At 38.0% G+C, this 18,686-nt stretch overlaps 1 protein-coding gene and 1 non-coding gene across 3 annotated transcripts in view; one reads left to right on the top strand and one right to left on the bottom strand.

Moving 5' to 3' along the window:
* Window positions 1-18,686, top strand: part of CDK13 (cyclin dependent kinase 13) — a 122,613-nt gene that overhangs the window by 20,958 nt on the left and 82,969 nt on the right. For both annotated transcript variants that reach the window (XM_043463537.1, XM_043463536.1), the window contains exon 2: window positions 14,635-15,294. In XM_043463537.1, the coding sequence (XP_043319472.1) occupies window positions 14,635-15,294 (660 nt within the window). The remainder of the gene's footprint in view (window positions 1-14,634; window positions 15,295-18,686) is intronic.
* TRNAC-GCA lies at window positions 4,301-4,372 on the bottom strand. Its single transcript has one exon. It is a non-coding gene; the product is annotated as a tRNA-Cys (tRNA).

The raw sequence follows: 18,686 nt of genomic DNA, 5'->3' as shown, positions 1-18,686 counted from the left end.
ACTTCAGTGGATACCATTGCATGAGGATAGAGTATATTTAAGGGGAAAGTGGATGGATTTGGAGAGGTAGGCAAATGGTTTCAGCTGTATTGTGTCAGAGGTGCATATAGGATAATTGGGAGGGGCAAAGGATGACTTGGGGGGTGATCAACGTTTAGATGATGACTTAAGCCTCACATAGTGAATAAGGAAAATCGCTCAGTCTTGTCTGACTCTTTGCAACCCCATGGACTATATATAGTCCATGGAATTCTCCAGGCCAGAATACTGGAGTGGGTAGTTATTACCTTCTCCCAGGGATCTTCCCAACCCGGGGATCGAACCCAGGTCTACCATGTTGCAGGTAAAGACCAGCTGAGCCACAAGGGAAGCCATATATAAGTATAAATTAAATAATCATGGGAGAATAGGTAAGTGAAGAGGAACCTTAAGGAGCATTGAGAAACAGCCACAGAAGTAAAAAAAAAAATCAGGAAAAAAAAGTATTAAAAGTGGTTAGTTTTTTTTTTAAAGGGTGCAGTCAGTGTTGTCATCATAGATGTTGATATTTCTCTTTCTTTTTCCCTTTATTTTTCCTCCAGAAGTAGGTCATTGGTCACCTCAATAGTTTCAATGAGGATATATAAGTCAGATTATAGTGACTTGAGTATATGGGAGCAGATTAGAATTTGGCTATAATTGGAAGGAGAGATAAACAATATCAAGATACTATTGTTTGCTTATTTTTTCTTGTCTGTTTTTAAAGGTCAGAGAGTCATGAGTTTTTTATTTCCTGAGAGGAAGTAGTGAATAGACAGCAAAGGGTTGAAGTCACAAGTAATGGAGTAGCCATTGAGGAGCCTAGCATAGTACATCTCAAACTGTAATGGGAATTCTGTTGAAATGCAGATTCTGAATCGGAAGGTCTGGGTTGGAGTCTGAGATACAGCACTTCTGATGATCAGGATGCTGCTGCTTTTGTTTATGGGCCATACTCTTTGAAGTAATATTTAGAGAATATGGGATTGGTAGTATTATAGTAAATTAGCCTTAAGAGAAAGAGGAACACCTGCTCTGAGATCAGGTGGAATATAAGGTGGATGGGATACAAATTAGGTTTGCAGGTAGGAAACATGCTCGGTAACCTTAATTTGTTTTTTTCTGTGCAATAGAAGGAACGTGGCTTTAAAAAAAGACTTTGAGAATGGTGTTGTGAGCTTAAAAAAGGTGTGAAGGTTTGTAATAGTTACTAAAAGGAGAAGGGAAGTGAGTATGAGACATGTAATAATGACTGAAAAGTGAGAATTACTAATAGTTTGGTTATGGTATCTGTAGAAATAGTTGGGACAAAGAGAGACTAGATTTGAGGAAGTCAGTCCTTTTTAAGATGATAGGGTAATCTAGAGGAGAGGTAATGAGGTCTGAGATAGAACAGTGACCTTGAGGGTAGAAAAGGAAGATGTGAATAATGGCCCCCTCCAAGATGACCTGGTGGCTCAGACGGTAAAGAATCTGCCTGCAGTGCAGGAGACCCAGGTTCCATCCCTGGGTTGGGAAGATCCCCTGGAGAAGGGGATGGCAACCCCCTCCAGTATTGCCTGGGGAATTCCATGGACAGAGGAGACTGGTGAGCTACAGTCCATGGGGACACAAAGAGTCGGACACGACTGAGCAAGTAACACACACACACACACACACACACAAAGACGTCCACGTGAATTTGTGGTACATTACTTTATGTGACAAAAGGGATTTTGTAGATGAAAATAGGAATTTTGAGATAGATTATTCTGGTAATAGGTCCTGGGTAAACACAAGGATCTTTGTAAAAGGAAGCAGGAAAGTCAGAGTCAGAAAAGACCATGTGATGATAGAAACAGAGAGAGAGAGGAAATGTGATGATGAAAGCAGAGGTCAGATGATGTGGGACCATGAGCCAAGGAATGGAGAGCCTTTAGAAGCTGGAAAAGACAAGGAAACATATATTCTGAAGAGACTATAGAAGGAACAAAGCCCTGGTGACATGTTGATTTTAGCCCAGTGAGACTTTTTGGACTTCCAGAAACTGTAAGATAAATCATTTGTGTTGTTTAAGCCACTAAATTTGTGGATAAATTTGTTACAGCAGCAATAGGCAACAGGCAGGGAATTGTGGATGTGTGGGAATGTTGAGTTAGAATCATAAAATCAGGTAACTGATGGCATGTGAAATGGGCAACAGAAAACTGGGAAGGTTTTTAAGCTGGGTAAATGGGTGGAGGAGTGTGGTGAAATTAAAAATAGAGAATGACAGAGCAGATTTTATAGAAAGGTGTTCATTTTGCATGTAACTATGGGTTAGATATGGATTAGTTTTGAAACAAGGAGATCAATTTAAGCGGCTGCTATTTTATAGTATTATTTAATGGTACTATTAAAGTTAATAGAGCTGTTACAATAAAATGCATGGCAAATTTTATAGGAATATTTAGAGTTTAGAGTTTTGACTGACTGACCAAAGGGGTGAGTGAGAGAGACTGTTTTTTTTTTTTTTTTTAAGAGAGACTGGTTTTTAAAAAAATAATGCCACATTATGTTTATATAGTGCTTTTCTTCATTTTGGGAAGTGTTTTCCCCCAGGCCCCCGCCCCCTGGTTTATTGAGGTATAATTGACAAATAAACATAAAATTATAATATATTCAGGGTATCAAGTGATGGTTTTGATCTATGTACACATTGTGAGAGGCTTTCCACAATTGAGTTAACACATTCATGACTTTGCATATTTACCTTTTTTTTCTTTTTGATTTTTTGTTGTTGTTTAGTCGCTAAGTCATGTCCGACTCTGCGATAAGTGATATCTGCAGTTATTTGTGTTTCTCTGGCTTACTTCATGTAGCATAACACCCTCCAGATTCATCAGTGTTGTCACAGATGGCAGAATTTCTGTCTTTTTTTTTAAGGCTACATAATATTAAACACATGCCCCCATTTTATCTGTTCATCTGTTCATGAACACTTAGGTTGTTTTCATATCTTGGCTACTATGAATAGTACTGCAGTGAACATGGGAGTATAGGAGTATTTTGTTTTATTGTGCTTTGTAGGCTCTTTGTGTTTTTTGTATACAAACTGAACTGAAAGTTTGTAGCACCTCTGTATTGAGTAAGTCTATTGGTGCTGTTTTCCCAGCAGCATTCTTTTTTAAAATATTATTTATTTTTAATTGGAGGATAATTGCTTTGCAATGTTGTGTTGGTGTCTGCAGTATAACAGCATGAATCAGCCATAAGTATACATATATCTCTTCCCTCTTGAACCTTCCCCTCGGCCCCCATCCTACCCGTCTCGGTCATCACAGAGCACTGGGCTGGGCTCCCTGTGTTACACAGCAGCTTCCTGCTAGCTATCTGTTTTACACATGGTAGTGTATATATGTCAGTGCCTTAGTGCTTTTCTCTCAGCTCATCTCACCTTCTCCTTCCCCTGCTACGTCTACAAGTCTGTTCTCTATGTCTGTGTCTCTGTTTACCCTTCGAATAGGTTCATCAGTACCATTTTTCTAGATTCCATATATATATGTTAATATACAATGTTTGTTTTCTCTTTCTGCCTTAACTTCACTCTGTATAACAGGCTTTAGGTTCATCCACCTCAGTTCAGCTGACTCACAGTTGTTCCTTTTCCTGGCCCAGTAATACTCCACTGTACCACAGCTTCTTTGTCCATTCATCCGTCAGTGGACATCTAGGTGCTTCCGTATCCTGGCTCTTATAAGTAGTGCTGCAGTAAACATTGGGGGTACATGTGTCCTTTTGAATTGTGGTTTTTTCAGGGTACATGACCAGTAGTGGGATTTCTGGGTCACATAGTAGTTTCATTCTTAGTTTTTTAAGGAATCTCCATGCTCTTCTCCATAGTGGCTGTATCATTTTACTTTTCCCAGCAGTGCAGGGGGGTTCCCTTTTCTCCACATCCTCTCCAGCATATATTGTTTGTAGATTTTTTGATGATGGCCATTCTGACGCATGTGAGGTGACTCCTCATTGTAGTTTTGATTTACATTTCTCTAATAATTAACAATGTTGAGGATTTTTTCATGTGTTTATTGGCCACCCGTATGTTGTCTTTGGAGAAATGTCTGTTGAGGTCTTCTCTTTTTTTCATTGGGTGGGTGGTTTTTCTGATATTGAGTTGCAAGAGTGAGTGAGTGAGTGAAGTTGCTCAGTCATGTCTAACTCTTTGCGACCCCATGGACCGTAGCGCACAAGGCTCCTCAGTCCGTGGAATTTTCCAGGCAAGGGTACTGGAGTGGGTTGCCATTTCCTTCTCCAGGGGATCTTCCCAACCCAGGGATTGAACCTGGGTCTCCTGCACTGCAGGCAGACGCTTTACCATCTGAGCCACCAGGGATGCCAGTCACGTGCATAATTTGGAGATTAATCCTTTGTTAATTGTTTCATTTGAAGTTTTTTTCTCCCATTCTGAGAGTTGTCTTTTCATCTTGTTCATAGTTTCCTTTGCTCTGCAAAAAGCTCTTAAGTTTGCTGGTAAGTCACTTCAGTCGTGTCTGACTCTGTGCAACCCTAGACCACAGCCCACCAGGCTCCTCCGTCGCTGGGATTCTCCAGGCAAGAACACTGGAGTGGGTTGCAATTTCCTTCTCCAGCTCTTAAGTTTAGTTAGGCCTTATTTGTTTGTTTTTGTTTCTGTTTCCATTACTATAGAAGGTGGGTCAGAGGATCTTGCTGTGATTTATGTCAGAGTGTTCTGCCTGTGTTTTCCTCTACACATTTTATAGTTTCTGGCCTTACATTTAGGTCTTTAATCCATTTTGAATTTATTTTTGTGTATGGTGTTAGGAAGTGTTCTAATTTCATGTTTTTACACATAGCTGTCCAGTTTTCCCAGCACCACTTACTGAAGAGCTGTTTTTCCTCCACTGTATACTCTTGCCTCTTTTGTCAAGGATAAGGTGCCCATAGATGCGTTGGTTCATCTCTGGGCTTGCTTTCTTGTTACATTGATCTGTATTTCTGTTTTTGTGCCAGTACCATACTGTCTTGATGATTGTAGCTTTGTAGTATAGTGTGAAGTGAGGATGGTTGGTTCTTCCAGCTCTGTTTTTCTTTGTCAAAATTGCTTTGGCTATTCAGGGTCTTTGTGTTTCCATACAGATTATAAAAGTTTTTTGTTCTAGTTCTATGGAAATGCCATTGGTAATTTTATAGGGATTGTGTTGAATCTGTAGATTGCTTTGGGTAGTATAGTCATTTTCACAATGTTGATTCTTCCAATTCAAGAACATGGTATATCCCTCCATTTGTTTGTATCATCTTTGATTTCTTTTATCATCAGTGTCTTACAGTTTTTTGCATACAGGTCTTTTGTCTCCTTACATAGGTTTATTCCTAGGTATTTTATCCTTTTTTTTTTTCCTTTTTATTTATTTATTTATTTATTTTTTATTAGTTGGAGGCTAATTACTTCACAACATTTCAGTGGGTTTTGTCATACATTGATATGAATCAGCCATAGATTTACACGTATTCCCCATCCCGATCCCCCCTCCCACCTCCCTCTCCACCCGATTCCTCTGGGTCTTCCCAGTGCACCAGGCCCGAGCACTTGTCTCATGCATACCACCTGGGCTGGTGATCTGTTTCACCATAGATAGTATACATGCTGTTCTTTTGAAATATCCCACCCTCACATTCTCCCACAGAGTTCAAAAGTCTGTTCTGTATTTCTGTGTCTCTTTTTCTGTTTTGCATATAGGGTTATCTATTTTATCCTTTTTGTTTGCAGTAGTGAATGGGATTGTTTCCTTAATTTCTCTTTTTTCTTTTTCATTGTTAGCATATAGGAATGCAAGGGATTTCTGTGTATTAGTATTGTGTCCTGTACCTTTACTAAATTCATTGATTCAGTTCAGTTCAGTCGCTTAGTCGTGTCCAGCTTTTTGCTGGACATGAGTTGCAGCACGCCAGGCCTCCCTGTCCATCACCAACTCTCGGAGTTTACTCAAACTCATGCCCATCGAGTCGGTGATGCCATCCTCTGTCGTCCCCTTCTCCTCCTGCCCCCAATCCCTCCCAGCATCAGGGTCTTTTCCAGTGAGTCAACTCTTCACATGAGGTGGCCAAAGTACTGGAGTTTCAGCTTCAGCATCAGTCCTTCCAATGAACACCCAGGACTGATCTCCTTTAGGATGGACTGGTTGGATCTCCTTGCAGTCCAAGGGACTCTCAAGAGTCTTCTCCAACACCACAGTTCAAAAGCCTCAATTTTTCGGCGCTCAGCTTTCTTCCCAGTCCAACTCTCACATCCATACATGACCACTGGAAAAACCATAGCCTTGAGCTCTTAGTAATTTTCTGGTGGTATCTTTAGGGCTTTCTATGTATAGTATCATGTTATCTGCAGACAGAGTTTTACTTCTTCTTTTCCAATCTGGATGCCTTTTATTTCTTTTTCTTCTCTAATTGCTTGGGTAGGACTTACAAAACTGTTGAATAATATTGGAGAGAGTGGCCACCCTTGTGTTGTTCCTCATCTTAGAGGGAATGCTTTCAGTTTTTCACCATTGAGAAGAATGTTTGCTTGGGTTTGTTGTATATGGCCTTTAGTATGTTGAGGTACCAACAACAGTAATTTTTAAAATTGAGGTATGTATTTCTTTTAGAAATAATGCTGTTGCACACTTAGTAGACAACAGTATAGTGTAATGTAGCTTTTACATATGCTGGGAAACCAAAGCATTTGTGTGACTTTGCTTTATTGTAGATTGGCTTTTTGTGGTGCTTTGGGTATGTCTTTACAGATACCTCTTTTGATGTAGTGATTTCATTTCCTTTGAAAATATACAGAAGTGAATTGCTGATAGTTGTAGTTTTGACTTCTAGATGTGCTTCCATATGATTTCCGTGGTGGTTGTATTAGTTTGCATTCCTACCATCAGTGTACTGAGGTTCCCTTTTTTCTGCATTCTCACCTGCATTCAGTGTTTTTAATCTTTCTGATTATAGACATTCAAGCAGATGTGTATGCCTTCTTACTGTGGTTTTGAATTGTGTTTCCCTGATGATTAGTGATACTCAGCACCTTTTTTGGGTACCTGTTAGCCATTTGGATGTGTTGCAAAATCTCTTCAAGTCCTTTGCCCACATTTTTTTAAACAAATGCTTTTTAAAATTAATCATTTGGCTGCACGGAGGGAGTGGCGTGTGGGATCTTAGTTCCCTGACCAGGGATCAAGTCTGTACTCCCTACTTTGGAAGCATGGAGACTTAACCACTGGACTGCCAGGAAGTCCGTTTTGCCCACTTTTTAATTGGATTATTTGATTTTTTTGCTCTCTGAGTTGTATGAGTTCCTTATGTATTTTGTATATAAACCCTTTATCAAGAACATTTTTTCTCATGCTGTATAGGTTGACTTTTTGTTTTGTTGGTGGTTTCCTTTGCTTTGCATAAGTTTTGTTATGTGTAACAAACATGTTTGTTATACCTAAGTTGTGCTATGCATAATTTTGATGGAGTCCCATGTGTTTGTTTTTGCTTTTGATAAACCATTGCCAAGACCAATATCAAGCAGTTTACCCCCTATTTTTTCTTCTAGGAATTTTATGGTTTCAGATCTTTTTATCTTCAAGTCTCTATCCATTTTGAGTTGATTTTTGAATGTGGTATAAAATAAAGGTCCAGTTTTATTTTTTTGCATATGGTCATCTAGTTTTCCCACACCATTTATTGAAGAGATCATTCTTTCTTTGTTGTATATTCTTGACTCCTTTGTAGAAAATTAATTTGCCATATATATGCAAGGGTTTATTTTTGGACTCTCCATTTTGTGCTGTTAGTCTGACTCTCTGTTTTTATGTCAACACAATTACCAATACAGTAATCAATCATTTTGATTACTGTAACTCTGCAATATAGTTTGAAATCAGAAAGTTGATGCCTCCAGCCCTGTTCTTTTTCAAGAATGTTTGTGCTATTCAGGGTCTTTTGTGGTTCCATATTAATTTTAGTATTTTTTCCCCAATTTTTGTGGAAAATGCCATTGGAATTTTAATGGGGATTGCATTGAATTTATAGACTACTTTGAGGAGTATGGATGATTTAATAATTCTTCCAGTCCATGAGCACAGATGTTTCCATTTATTTCTTTTTCAATTTCTTTCATCTCCTTGGTTAAATTTATTCCTGATAGGTTTATTCTTTTTGGTGCTGTTATAAAAGGGATTGTTTTCTTACTTTGTCTTTCTAATAGTTCATTGTTAGTGTATAGAAGGAGAAGGCAATGGCAACCCACTCCAGTACTCTTGCCTGGAAAATCCCATGGACTGAGGAGCCTGGTAGGCTGCAGACCATGGGGTGGCTAGGAGTCGGACACGACTGAGCACTTTACTTTCACTTTTCACTTTCATGCATTGGAGAAGGAAATGGCGACCCACTCCAGTATTCTTGCCTGGAGAATCCCAGGGACAGGGGAGCCTGGTGGGCTGCTGTCTATGGGGTCGCACAGAGTCGGACACGACTGAAGTGACTTAGCAGCAGCAGCAGTGTATAGAAGGACAACTGATTTTTTTTAATACTGACTTTGTATCCTGCAACTTTCTTGTTGTTGTTCAGTCACTAAGTTGTGTCCAACTCTTTGCAACCCCATGGACTGCAGCACATTAGGGCTCCCTGTCCCTCACTATTTCCTGGAGTTTGCCCAAGTTCATCTCCATTGAATTGGTGATGGTATGTCGATGTTTATTCTTATCATTTCCTGCTTGACCACGTCCAATTTATCTTGATTCATGGACCTAACCTTCAAGGTTCCTATGCAGTATTGTTCTTTACAGCATCAGATTTTACTTTCACCACCAGACACATTCACAGCTGAGGATCATTTCTGCTTTCGTCCAGCCACTTCATTCTGGAGCAATTAGTAATTGTCCTCCATTCTTCCCCAGTAGCATATTGGACACCTTCCAGCATGGGGGGGAGGGCATGATTCATCTTTTGGTGTCATATCTTTTTGCCTTTTTGTACTGTTCATGGAGTTCTCACGGCAAGAATACTGGAGTGGTTTGCCACTCCCTTGTACAGTGGATCATGTTTTTTCAGATTTCTCACTGTGACCCATCTACCCTGCATTGCATGGCTCATAGCTTCATTGAGTTATGCAAGCCCCTTCGCCACAACAAGGCAGTGATCCATGATGGGATCCTGCAGCTTTCCTGAACTTAATATTCTGACAGGTTTTTGGTGGGGTCTTTAAAGATTTTTCTGTCTATAAGGTCATGTCATCTGCAGACATGACAGTTTTACTTTTTCCTTTCTTATTTTGATGCCTTTTATTTCTTTTTCTTGCCCAATTGCTCAGACTAGGACTTCCAATTACTATGTTGGTTGAAAGTGGTAAGGATGGGTATCTTTATTTTGTTTCTGATCTTAGAGGAAAAGTTTTCCAGCTTTTCACTGTTGAGTAATTATGTAATCTGTGGGTTTGTCATATATGGCCTATATTGTGTTGAGGTATGTCCCTCTGTGTCCAGTCTCTTTAGTTTCTATTTTATTTTTAAAAGTTTTTATTGGAGTATAGTTGATTTACACTGCTGTGTTACTCTCTGCTGTACAACAAAATCAGTTAGTTATACATATGTGTATATCTACTCTTTTTAGATTCTTTTCCCATATAGGTCATTGTAGAATATTAAGTTTTCTGTGCTATATAGTCCTTATTTGTTATATATTTTATATGTAGTAGCATGTATGTGTGAATCCCAGGCTCCCAACTTAATCTATCCCTCCTTCCTTTCACCCAGCAATCATAATGTTTAATTTTTATAATAAAGGGATTTTTTTTTATAAAGGCATGTTGAATTTTATCAAACACATGACTTTTATCCTTTATTAATGTGATGTATCACATTTATTAATTCACATATATGTTGAACCATTCTTGCATGGGAAGCATTTCAGAAATACCTTTTTAGGGGCTTAGCAACAAGTTTTTGAATGGACGTAGCTACTAGCATGTAAAATAAGCTACTGGCATGTAAAATTAGGCCAAAATAATATTGTGAATGGGTTCTTCCCTGGTAGCTCAGCTGGTAAAGAATTCACCTGCAATTCAGGAGATGCTGGTTCAATTCCTGGGTCAGGAAGATCCGCTGGAGAAGGTGTGGGCTACCCACTCCAGTATTCTTGGACTTCCCTCGTGGCTTAGCCAGCTGCTAAAGAATCCCCCTGCAATGCGGGAGACCTGGGTTCGATCCCTGGGTTGGGAAGATCCCCTGGAGAAGGGAACAGCTACCCACTCCAGTATTCTGGCTTGGAGAATTCCGTGAACTATTCCATGGGGTTGCGAAGAATTGGACACGACTGAACGGCTTTCACTTTCAATATTGTGAATAGTTACTACTCTAATAGACATCAAATGTATAGACCATTTCCACCATCCCAGAAAGTTCTTTTGGATACTGCTGTTTTGTATTATTTTATGTAATAAGAGATTGAATATCATTACAGTAAAAGTTTTAAGAATCACTCTTTGCTAATTACATACACTTTCAGAAGGCCTAGAATCTTGGAAAGATTGGGTGAACAGTGAAGTGAACAGTACACCATGCTCTTTAAGAAACACTAATCTAATTAACAGTGAGCAGTAACCAGTTTTTTTTTTTTTAATCCTAGTTCTGCTTTGTGTTGTATGAATTTGGGAAACCTAAAGAGATTCTGTAAGCTCTTACAAAACATTAAAAGCAAACAAGAAACAGCTAATGTGTGTTCACTGTAAATTTTACAGTGCAAAAAATTAGAAAAACCATTTTTTAAAAAGAAAAATTGTATTTGTAAAACAAGGACTTGCTGTCATCCATTTAAGTTCTTTTTGTAACATGATATAATTCATTATATCGTCTTACTTCTCTAATTTGATCCACTTTATATTGAGCCACTTCTCTCTTAGCCTCATAACTTTGTTTGACTGAAGTATTAGATCATCAGTAAAAAAAAAAAGACCTAAACTTGAGTTTTGTGTTTTTATTTAATTTTAGATTCCCCAAATGTGTTTGTTATAAACAGTAAGGATTTCCCTTGGTGGTTCAAGGATAAAGAATCTGCCTGCAGTGCAGGAGACGCAGGTTCCATCCCTGGGTCGGGAAAATGTCCTGGAGGAGGGCATGGCAACCCACTCCAGTATTCTTGTCTGGAGAATCCCATGGACAGAGGTGCCCGGTGGGCTACAGTCCACGGGATTGCAAAAGGTCAGACACAACTGAAGAGACTTAGCATGCATGCACATAAACAGTAAATACATAATTGAAATTTATCACCAAATATGAAACATCTTAGAGGATACAAGTTTACTAGGATAGAAAATTTGAAAAGTTAAGAAAACTTTGAAGCGAAATAGAATTGGATAAGAAGGGAGAGTGTGTCTAGAATAATTTCATTTGGTACAGAGATCAAATACCATAAAAACGTCTTTTCTGAAATACGATTTTTATAAATCAAACATTTTTTTTGTCTTTCCGATAATTTCATTATACAGATTCTTGGCAGAAGAGAATAATCAATACGCTAGAGGAGTTACTTGTGTTGGGATTTTATCTTTGTTTTCTTAAGTAAAGTTTACTGATTATAAATTTCTTACATATAATTTCTATCTGTATGGAACTGACAACAAGTACAGGAAAGTTAATTTAAGAAAAGTTCTGTGCTGTTACCTCTGATGAGATGACAGTTTCTTTGCTGTCGCCTGCTGTGTGCCTTTCTTCTGCTGCTTAGAATCTGATCGGGGCATAGAAACACGGCATAGCAGACTGACTTTGAGGTCCAAGGTTCTGAAGGCAGAGGAAATTAAAAGTGTGGCTGCATGTTTCATAACACGACACTTTTGGCTCCTATGTTAAAGTTATCCAAGATAGTTTATAACCAGCTTATTACTTTATATTTAACCAGACATTTCCCTCACTTCCATAAATAGTTATAAACTCATTGATGATTTTAATGATCGATGTATATGAGTATCTAACCATAACGAAGTGTAAAGTGTTTTCTAAACCAATATCCCCTTTTACCTGAAATAATGTTACATAAATACTTTATGTATAGAGTTTGAAACACTCGCTCAGCACTGAACAGTAATTGGCCCTCTGTACATTTTGAAATGTTTCTGAAAGAATGAGGGAGAGGTTGAATTTGTATTTGAGTTTATCCTAAATCTAACCATTATTTGTCTTCATACTAGAATTGTAAAATGTATTGCATAATATATATTATGTAATACATGAATGCCAGATATAAACAAAAATTTCCATTTCTTCCATCAGTTCAGTTCAGTTGCTCAGTCATGTCTGACTCTTTGCGACTACATGAACGGCAGCATGCCAGGCCTCCCTGTCCATCACCAACTCCTGGAGTCCACCCAAACCCATGTCCATTGAGTCGGTGATGCCATCCAACCATCTTATCCTCTGTCATCCCCTTCTCCTCCTGCCCTCAGTCTTTCCCAGCATCAGGGTCTTTTCAGATGAGTCAGTTCTTCACATCAGGAGGCCAAAGTATTGGAGTTTCAGCTTCAGCATCAGTCCTTCCAATGAATATCCAGGACTGATTTCCTTTAGGATGGACTGGTTGGATCTCCTTGCAGTTCCAGGGACTCCTAAGAGTCTTCTCCAATACCACAGTTCAAAAGCATCAATTTTTCTGCACTCAGCTTTCTTTTAGTCCAACTCTCACATCCATACATGACCACTGGAAAAATCATAGCCTTGACTAGACAGATCTTTGCTGACAAAGTAATGTCTCTGCTTTATAATATGCTGTCTAGGTTGGCCATAACTGTCCTTCCAAGGAGTAAGAGTCTTTTAATTAATCTCATGGCTGCAGTCACCATCTGCAGTGATTTTGGAACCCCAAAAATAAAGTCAGCCACTGTTTCTACTGTTCCCCATCTAGTTGCCATGAAGTGATGGGACCAGATGCCATGATCTTAGTTTTCTGAATGTTGAGCTTTAATAGTAGTGTGTTAATGTGTTGAATGTGATTTTACCTACTTCAGAATCAAAAGGTCTGGTTTTAAGACCTGGCATGCAGTTAGGTTCTAGAAGATGACAGAATCCAACTCAGATGATTCAGGAGGAGTACAGGGATAGGGATGGAGTAAGAAAACTGACAAAGGATGTGTTTTCACTGGTTACAGAGGGAAGCTTGAAAGGACAAGGAAAGCATAGTGTCATTGGAGCCTAGTGAGAGCTGTGGAGAAGTGGGTACCTGACGGGAGCCATGGGTGATAAAGGGACACACCGTCTGTCACAAAATATGACCAGGACGAAGGAGGGAATTGGAAGGAAATAGTCCAGCTTTTCTCTGTCAGGGATGGACAGGATTGGAACCGAGGAGATGCTGTTCAGGTCTGCTTCCTTTTGGGCACAGAGTAGGGAAGAAGAATATTGGAGGGATGGGGTAATGGCAGTAAGGTAATAACCAGGACAACTACTAATAAGAGTGGGACTGACTTAAGGTAATATTTTAGATTCAATTTCTTATCTCTGAACTGCAGATACTTTACTGGGGTTGATGTGGTCATTAAGTGAGCCATATCAAAGTACTCCAACAGTGCCTTGGTCGTGTATTTTTTAGAAGTTTTGATAAGGTGTGGATTTGAAAAGCTCAGCTTTATTTCTCTTGGTGCTGTGCTGCATTTGTTTCATAAGAATTTTGATTGCCACCATACTTTTGAATGCATGTTAGTATATATGTTTCCCAGTGATTTTGGGGGCTTCCCTGTTAGCTCAGTTGTAAAGAATCTACCTGCAATGCAGGAGACCCCTGGTTCTATTCCTGGGTTGGGAAGATCTGCTGGAGAAGGGATAGGCTACCCACTCCAGTATTCTTGGGCTTCCCTGTGGTTCAGTTGGTAAAGAATCCGCCTGCAATGTGGAAGACCTGAGTTTGATCCCTGGGTTGGGAAGAACCCCTGGAGAAGGGAAAGGCTACCTACTCCAGTAATCTGGCTTGGAGAATTCCATGGACTGTATAGTCCATGGTATAGCAAAGAGTTGGACACGACTGAGCGACTTTCTCTTTACTTCAGTGATTTTTGAGAAGTGAACAGTCATTGTTCAGTAGTTCCCAGAATTTAGACTTTTTAAATTTACTGCCAAATGAGAGGTTTCACTCTTTTCATTCTTGGTGTAGACAGAGCACTGCTTGCTTCTGAACTTATGGATGAAGTGCTTTTAAGATGCAGAAATTATCTCCCTGGTAAAAGATTGGTCAGACTTCACTCTCCCACGTCTAACCATTGATGTATCCTTAGTGACTGCTTCTATTTTCTTGAGACAGCAGTGATTTTATTTTCATATTTTTTTCCTCCTAATTCTTACTGTATTTCTTCTCGCAGAGATGTGCTTTCATCTAGCTTTACCTTTGAGCATTCGTAGGCCAGACCAGAATCAAGCATTCACTCTGTTTTCAGGAAATGTATAGCTACTAGATGATATTTTACTTAAAAGCACTTTTTGTTTTTTTAAAAATTCTCTCACAAAAACTATATTGTGATTGTGAAATTAAATACTTTCTATTTAATTTACAGGCTCAAGTTAGCAGTTTTGTACATTGCAAATTGTGCTTTTCTGAATTACTGACTAAATCTTAATTATTTTCCACCAGACGGTCTGCCAAGTCACGAAGCAGAAGCCCATATTCATCTAGGCATTCAAGATCTCGTAGCAGGCATAGATTGTCTAGATCCAGAAGTCGTCATTCTAGCATTTCTCCTAGCACACTAACTCTGAAGAGTAGCCTGGCAGCTGAATTGAACAAGAATAAAAAAGCGCGAGCTGCAGAGGCAGCACGAGCCGCAGAGGCAGCTAAGGCCGCAGAGGCAGCTAAGGCTGCTGAGGCCGCTGCCAAAGCTGCCAAAGCTACCAACACTGCTACACCTACCAAGGGGAACACAGAAACTGGTGCCGGTGCATCACAAACCAACCATGTGAAGGATGCGAAGAAACTGAAAATTGAGCATGCACCTTCTCCCTCAAGCGGTGGAACTTTAAAAAATGACAAGGCAAAAACAAAGCCACCTCTTCAGGTAACAAAAGTGGATAATAATTTGATTGTAGATAAAGCCACCAAGAAAGCAGTTGTAGTTGGAAAGGAGAGTAAATCTGCTGCTACAAAGGAGGAACCAGTATCTCTTAAAGAGAAAACGAAACCACTTACACCAAGCATAGGAGCCAAGGAGAAGGAGCAACATGTGGCTTTAGTGACCTCTACCTTACCGCCTTTACCTTTGCCTCCCATGCTGCCTGAAGATAAAGATGCCGATAGGTAAGTGCAAAAAATTTTGTTGTGACTGGTTAAAGAAAAGGAAATCTCCGTTTGAAATGAGAGATTATTTGACCCCCTCCCCCAAAAAACTTTATGAAAGACTGTTTAGTAAGTGAATTAATTTTTTTTATGGTAGACACCTTAAAATGAAGCACACTGCTTGTAGGATGAAAAAATTATAGCTTATGCTAAGAATTCCAGATAAAAATTGCCATTGTCATGGGATATAATGTATGTTTCAGTTTGAGTTTGGAATTTAGAAATGTCAGTATTTTCTTTGGCTGAGTATTCTTTGATGTTATCAGAGACAGGACATTTTATAATAGAATCTGTCCTGGGTGATAATATCATATTATCTTGCTTTTTTTTAAGTGTTTTCACTGACCTTGTAAATTTATCACTTTAGGTCTCTTTATGAGTACATCGTTTTTTAGTTTTTTATTGACTTAATTTTTTGCAACTAGAGATTAATTACATGTTACAGAAACTTCATAATGTGTTAGTGCTTTCCTTTAAATTATTTATAAATTTCTGCTGTTGGGGTTATAGCTAGTACTTTATTTTGAAACATTTTAAAGAGGATGAAGGTAAGAATGACTAAGTATAAACGCAGTTCTAAGAATGTTTCTCAAATTGTTCTTGGATGGAAACTTTATGCTGTGTGTGATTTGCCTATTGACTTGACCTTTTTCATTTTTATTTTTATGAAGAAATTATAACTCCCTCTCCCCTTTTTGTTAAAAAACAACTATATGGGCAATTTTTCTAGCTGGCATCTTTAGGGAATTTGAAAACAAGTTGATAAAAATGCCATGTGGGCAGGTCTTCCAAGCCCTCACTTTGGCTAGCTTTATGAAAATTTTGTAATTTAAACAAAAATAAATTATAATTTCATGCCCTCTGAAGCATCTTTTCTCTTTTCAGTACAATCAGAAATGTTGCTGAAGGGACCCCATCCAATTTAATCAGGTGTTATCTAGTTATACTATTCTAATTGTGATTGATATTTGCAGGTTTGACTGTTTTTGTTAGGAACACTGAAGGGACATAACAGTAAAACATAAAAACATTTATAGTTTTGATGAGTCCTGGAATAGGTTGTTCAGCACAAAGAGGCATGAGTGCAGAACTGAGTCACTTTATCAGTAAGAGAATAAGCCTGTTACCTGTTGCTGAGAATCTAGTGATTCTGGACCAGTGAGACTAGTTATTCTCTACTTTACTCTTCATATGTGCTGTAGGGGTAAATTTTACTGGTAAGACTTCAGGATATGTGCCCAGATGGTGACTGCTTATTAAGAAGGGTATTCTTTGTGCATCTGTTTTTAATAAGATGGTGGCACATTCCATACTTGGTCATTGAAATTTTTTTTGATTCACCTTCTTTGCTGTCGTCTTTTTTTATTGTGTCTCTGCTCGTTTTTGCTGTGAATGTTTTTGTATGTTTCAGGGGTATAGAAATTTTTTAAGACTGTTGAGTACTACTATTGACATACCTGGCCAAAGATTGATTTAACACTAGTTAGCAGCCACTCTTCTTTTTGATGTTCCAAATTTGATTGTCTGAAATTTGGCCAGTGGGGGCTCCTTTAAGCCAACTCCTTTGTCCGTTTGATATGACCCCTTTTATTTTGGAGTGCATTCTTGCTTCCCATCCAAACAATCTTTTAGACTCACTTTGAACTTTGCTTCTCTTCCAGCCCTGGAATCTATTTCTCTCTGAAAATCATAAGATAGACAGTTAGCTATACTTTTATATCTAATCATCTTTTTAAAAAATTGAAGATCATACCATTTACACTGTTCTTCCTCTCTTCTTTTAAAATTTAATGTATTGGAGATCTTTCCATGTTGGTAGAGATAGATTCAGTATTCCTACACATGGAAGTGGATGCATCACTTTCTTATTAATTTTTCTGCTGTTGATTAATGGATATTTAGATTTATAATTGTTTGCTGTTAAATGCTCCTTATACATTAATATTTTACATACATGTGGAACAATTTATGTTGGATAGTTATGTGGTCAAACATCCACATTTAAAAATTTGATAGAAACTGCCAAATAGTGTCTTAATAGGATTGTGTGTCAATTTGTGTAGCCAAATGTATAAAATTGCTTCAGTATCACTAAATATTGCCAATTTTGAAATATTGAAAATTTTTAAAATATGTGATTAATTTTGTATTTTTCTGATTATTGAGATATAGCATCTTTCTGAACATTTGTTGGCTATTTATTTTTTCCAGTGAATTGCTTGTTCAGGTCTTCTGCTGACTTTTCCTTAAGATTATTATTATTTTTTTAATTGATTTATAGGTACCCCTTATGTTAGAATCTTCATCTGTGCCTGTCAGAGTGTGTTGCTTGTCTTTGAGACTTAACTTGTTTTGGCTGTGTGAATGTTTTCCATTTTGAATGTATTTGGATCTGTCATTTTTCCATTAAAACTTAAAGGTTTAAAAAGTTTTTAAAGGTTGATTCACATCTCACAGAAATTTGTTTTTGTTTATTATATGTAGAAGAAAGACATGATCTGATTATCCACTCTCGTCCACCACCTTGTAGACTAATAGATCGGTTGCTGCTGCCATCATCTATTGAATACTCTATCTCACTGACTTCTGGTGGCATATATAAAAATTAGATGCAGGCAGGTAATGTAAAAGTGAAGGGATGGAGTAAATAACTGCTTAGTGAACAACCCAACCCTTCAGCCTCAACTTCAGTGCTGCTGTGAATGAATTTGGGCCCAGTGTTGGCATTTTTTCCTTTATTATTAGATAAATTTTAAATCATTTGATTTCTCTTGCTTGATTTTTTTGTTTGGGGCTTGATTAAATGCAGTGATAAATTTGGAGACTGACAGCTGTACAGAATTAGAACTTCCCATATGAAAACATCGTTTCTTTTCTTTCATTCCTGTCTAGTTTTATGTTTGTCAATCATGTTTTAATTTTCTTCTCTTGATCTTATGCATTTCTTGTTAAGGCATTTTATTGTTTTTTGTTAGTGTAGTATATGGAAACAAAAAATCATTACATATCCTATTTGGTTATTGCAAGTATTCAGTGTGAATATATTTTAAATTATATAGTGTTATTCTTGGGAAGTAATACTTCATTTCTCAAGTCTCAGAGCCTTGCTGAATTTAATAGTGCATATAATGACGTATTTGAATATAGGCAGTCTTTTACATGCTAAATTGTAAGTAAAATAATACTTCTACCCCCCCCCCCCATGTTGAATTGTTTTTGTACAAGCAAAGTTTTGACTAAAATCTAATTACGAGTTAGAGACTACAGTTCTCTAAATAAATTATTTTAAATAGATTTATTTTCAGACTGTTCAAGTGGTACCTTTTCTAGAAAAAAGCTTTTGCTGTCTTTCA

The sequence above is a fragment of the Cervus canadensis genome, chromosome 3, assembly GCF_019320065.1.
Source record: "Cervus canadensis isolate Bull #8, Minnesota chromosome 3, ASM1932006v1, whole genome shotgun sequence".
Classification (NCBI taxonomy): Eukaryota; Metazoa; Chordata; class Mammalia; order Artiodactyla; family Cervidae; genus Cervus; species Cervus canadensis.
The sequence above is the reverse complement of the archived record's forward strand: the minus strand, read 5'-3'. Positions and strand labels throughout refer to the sequence as shown.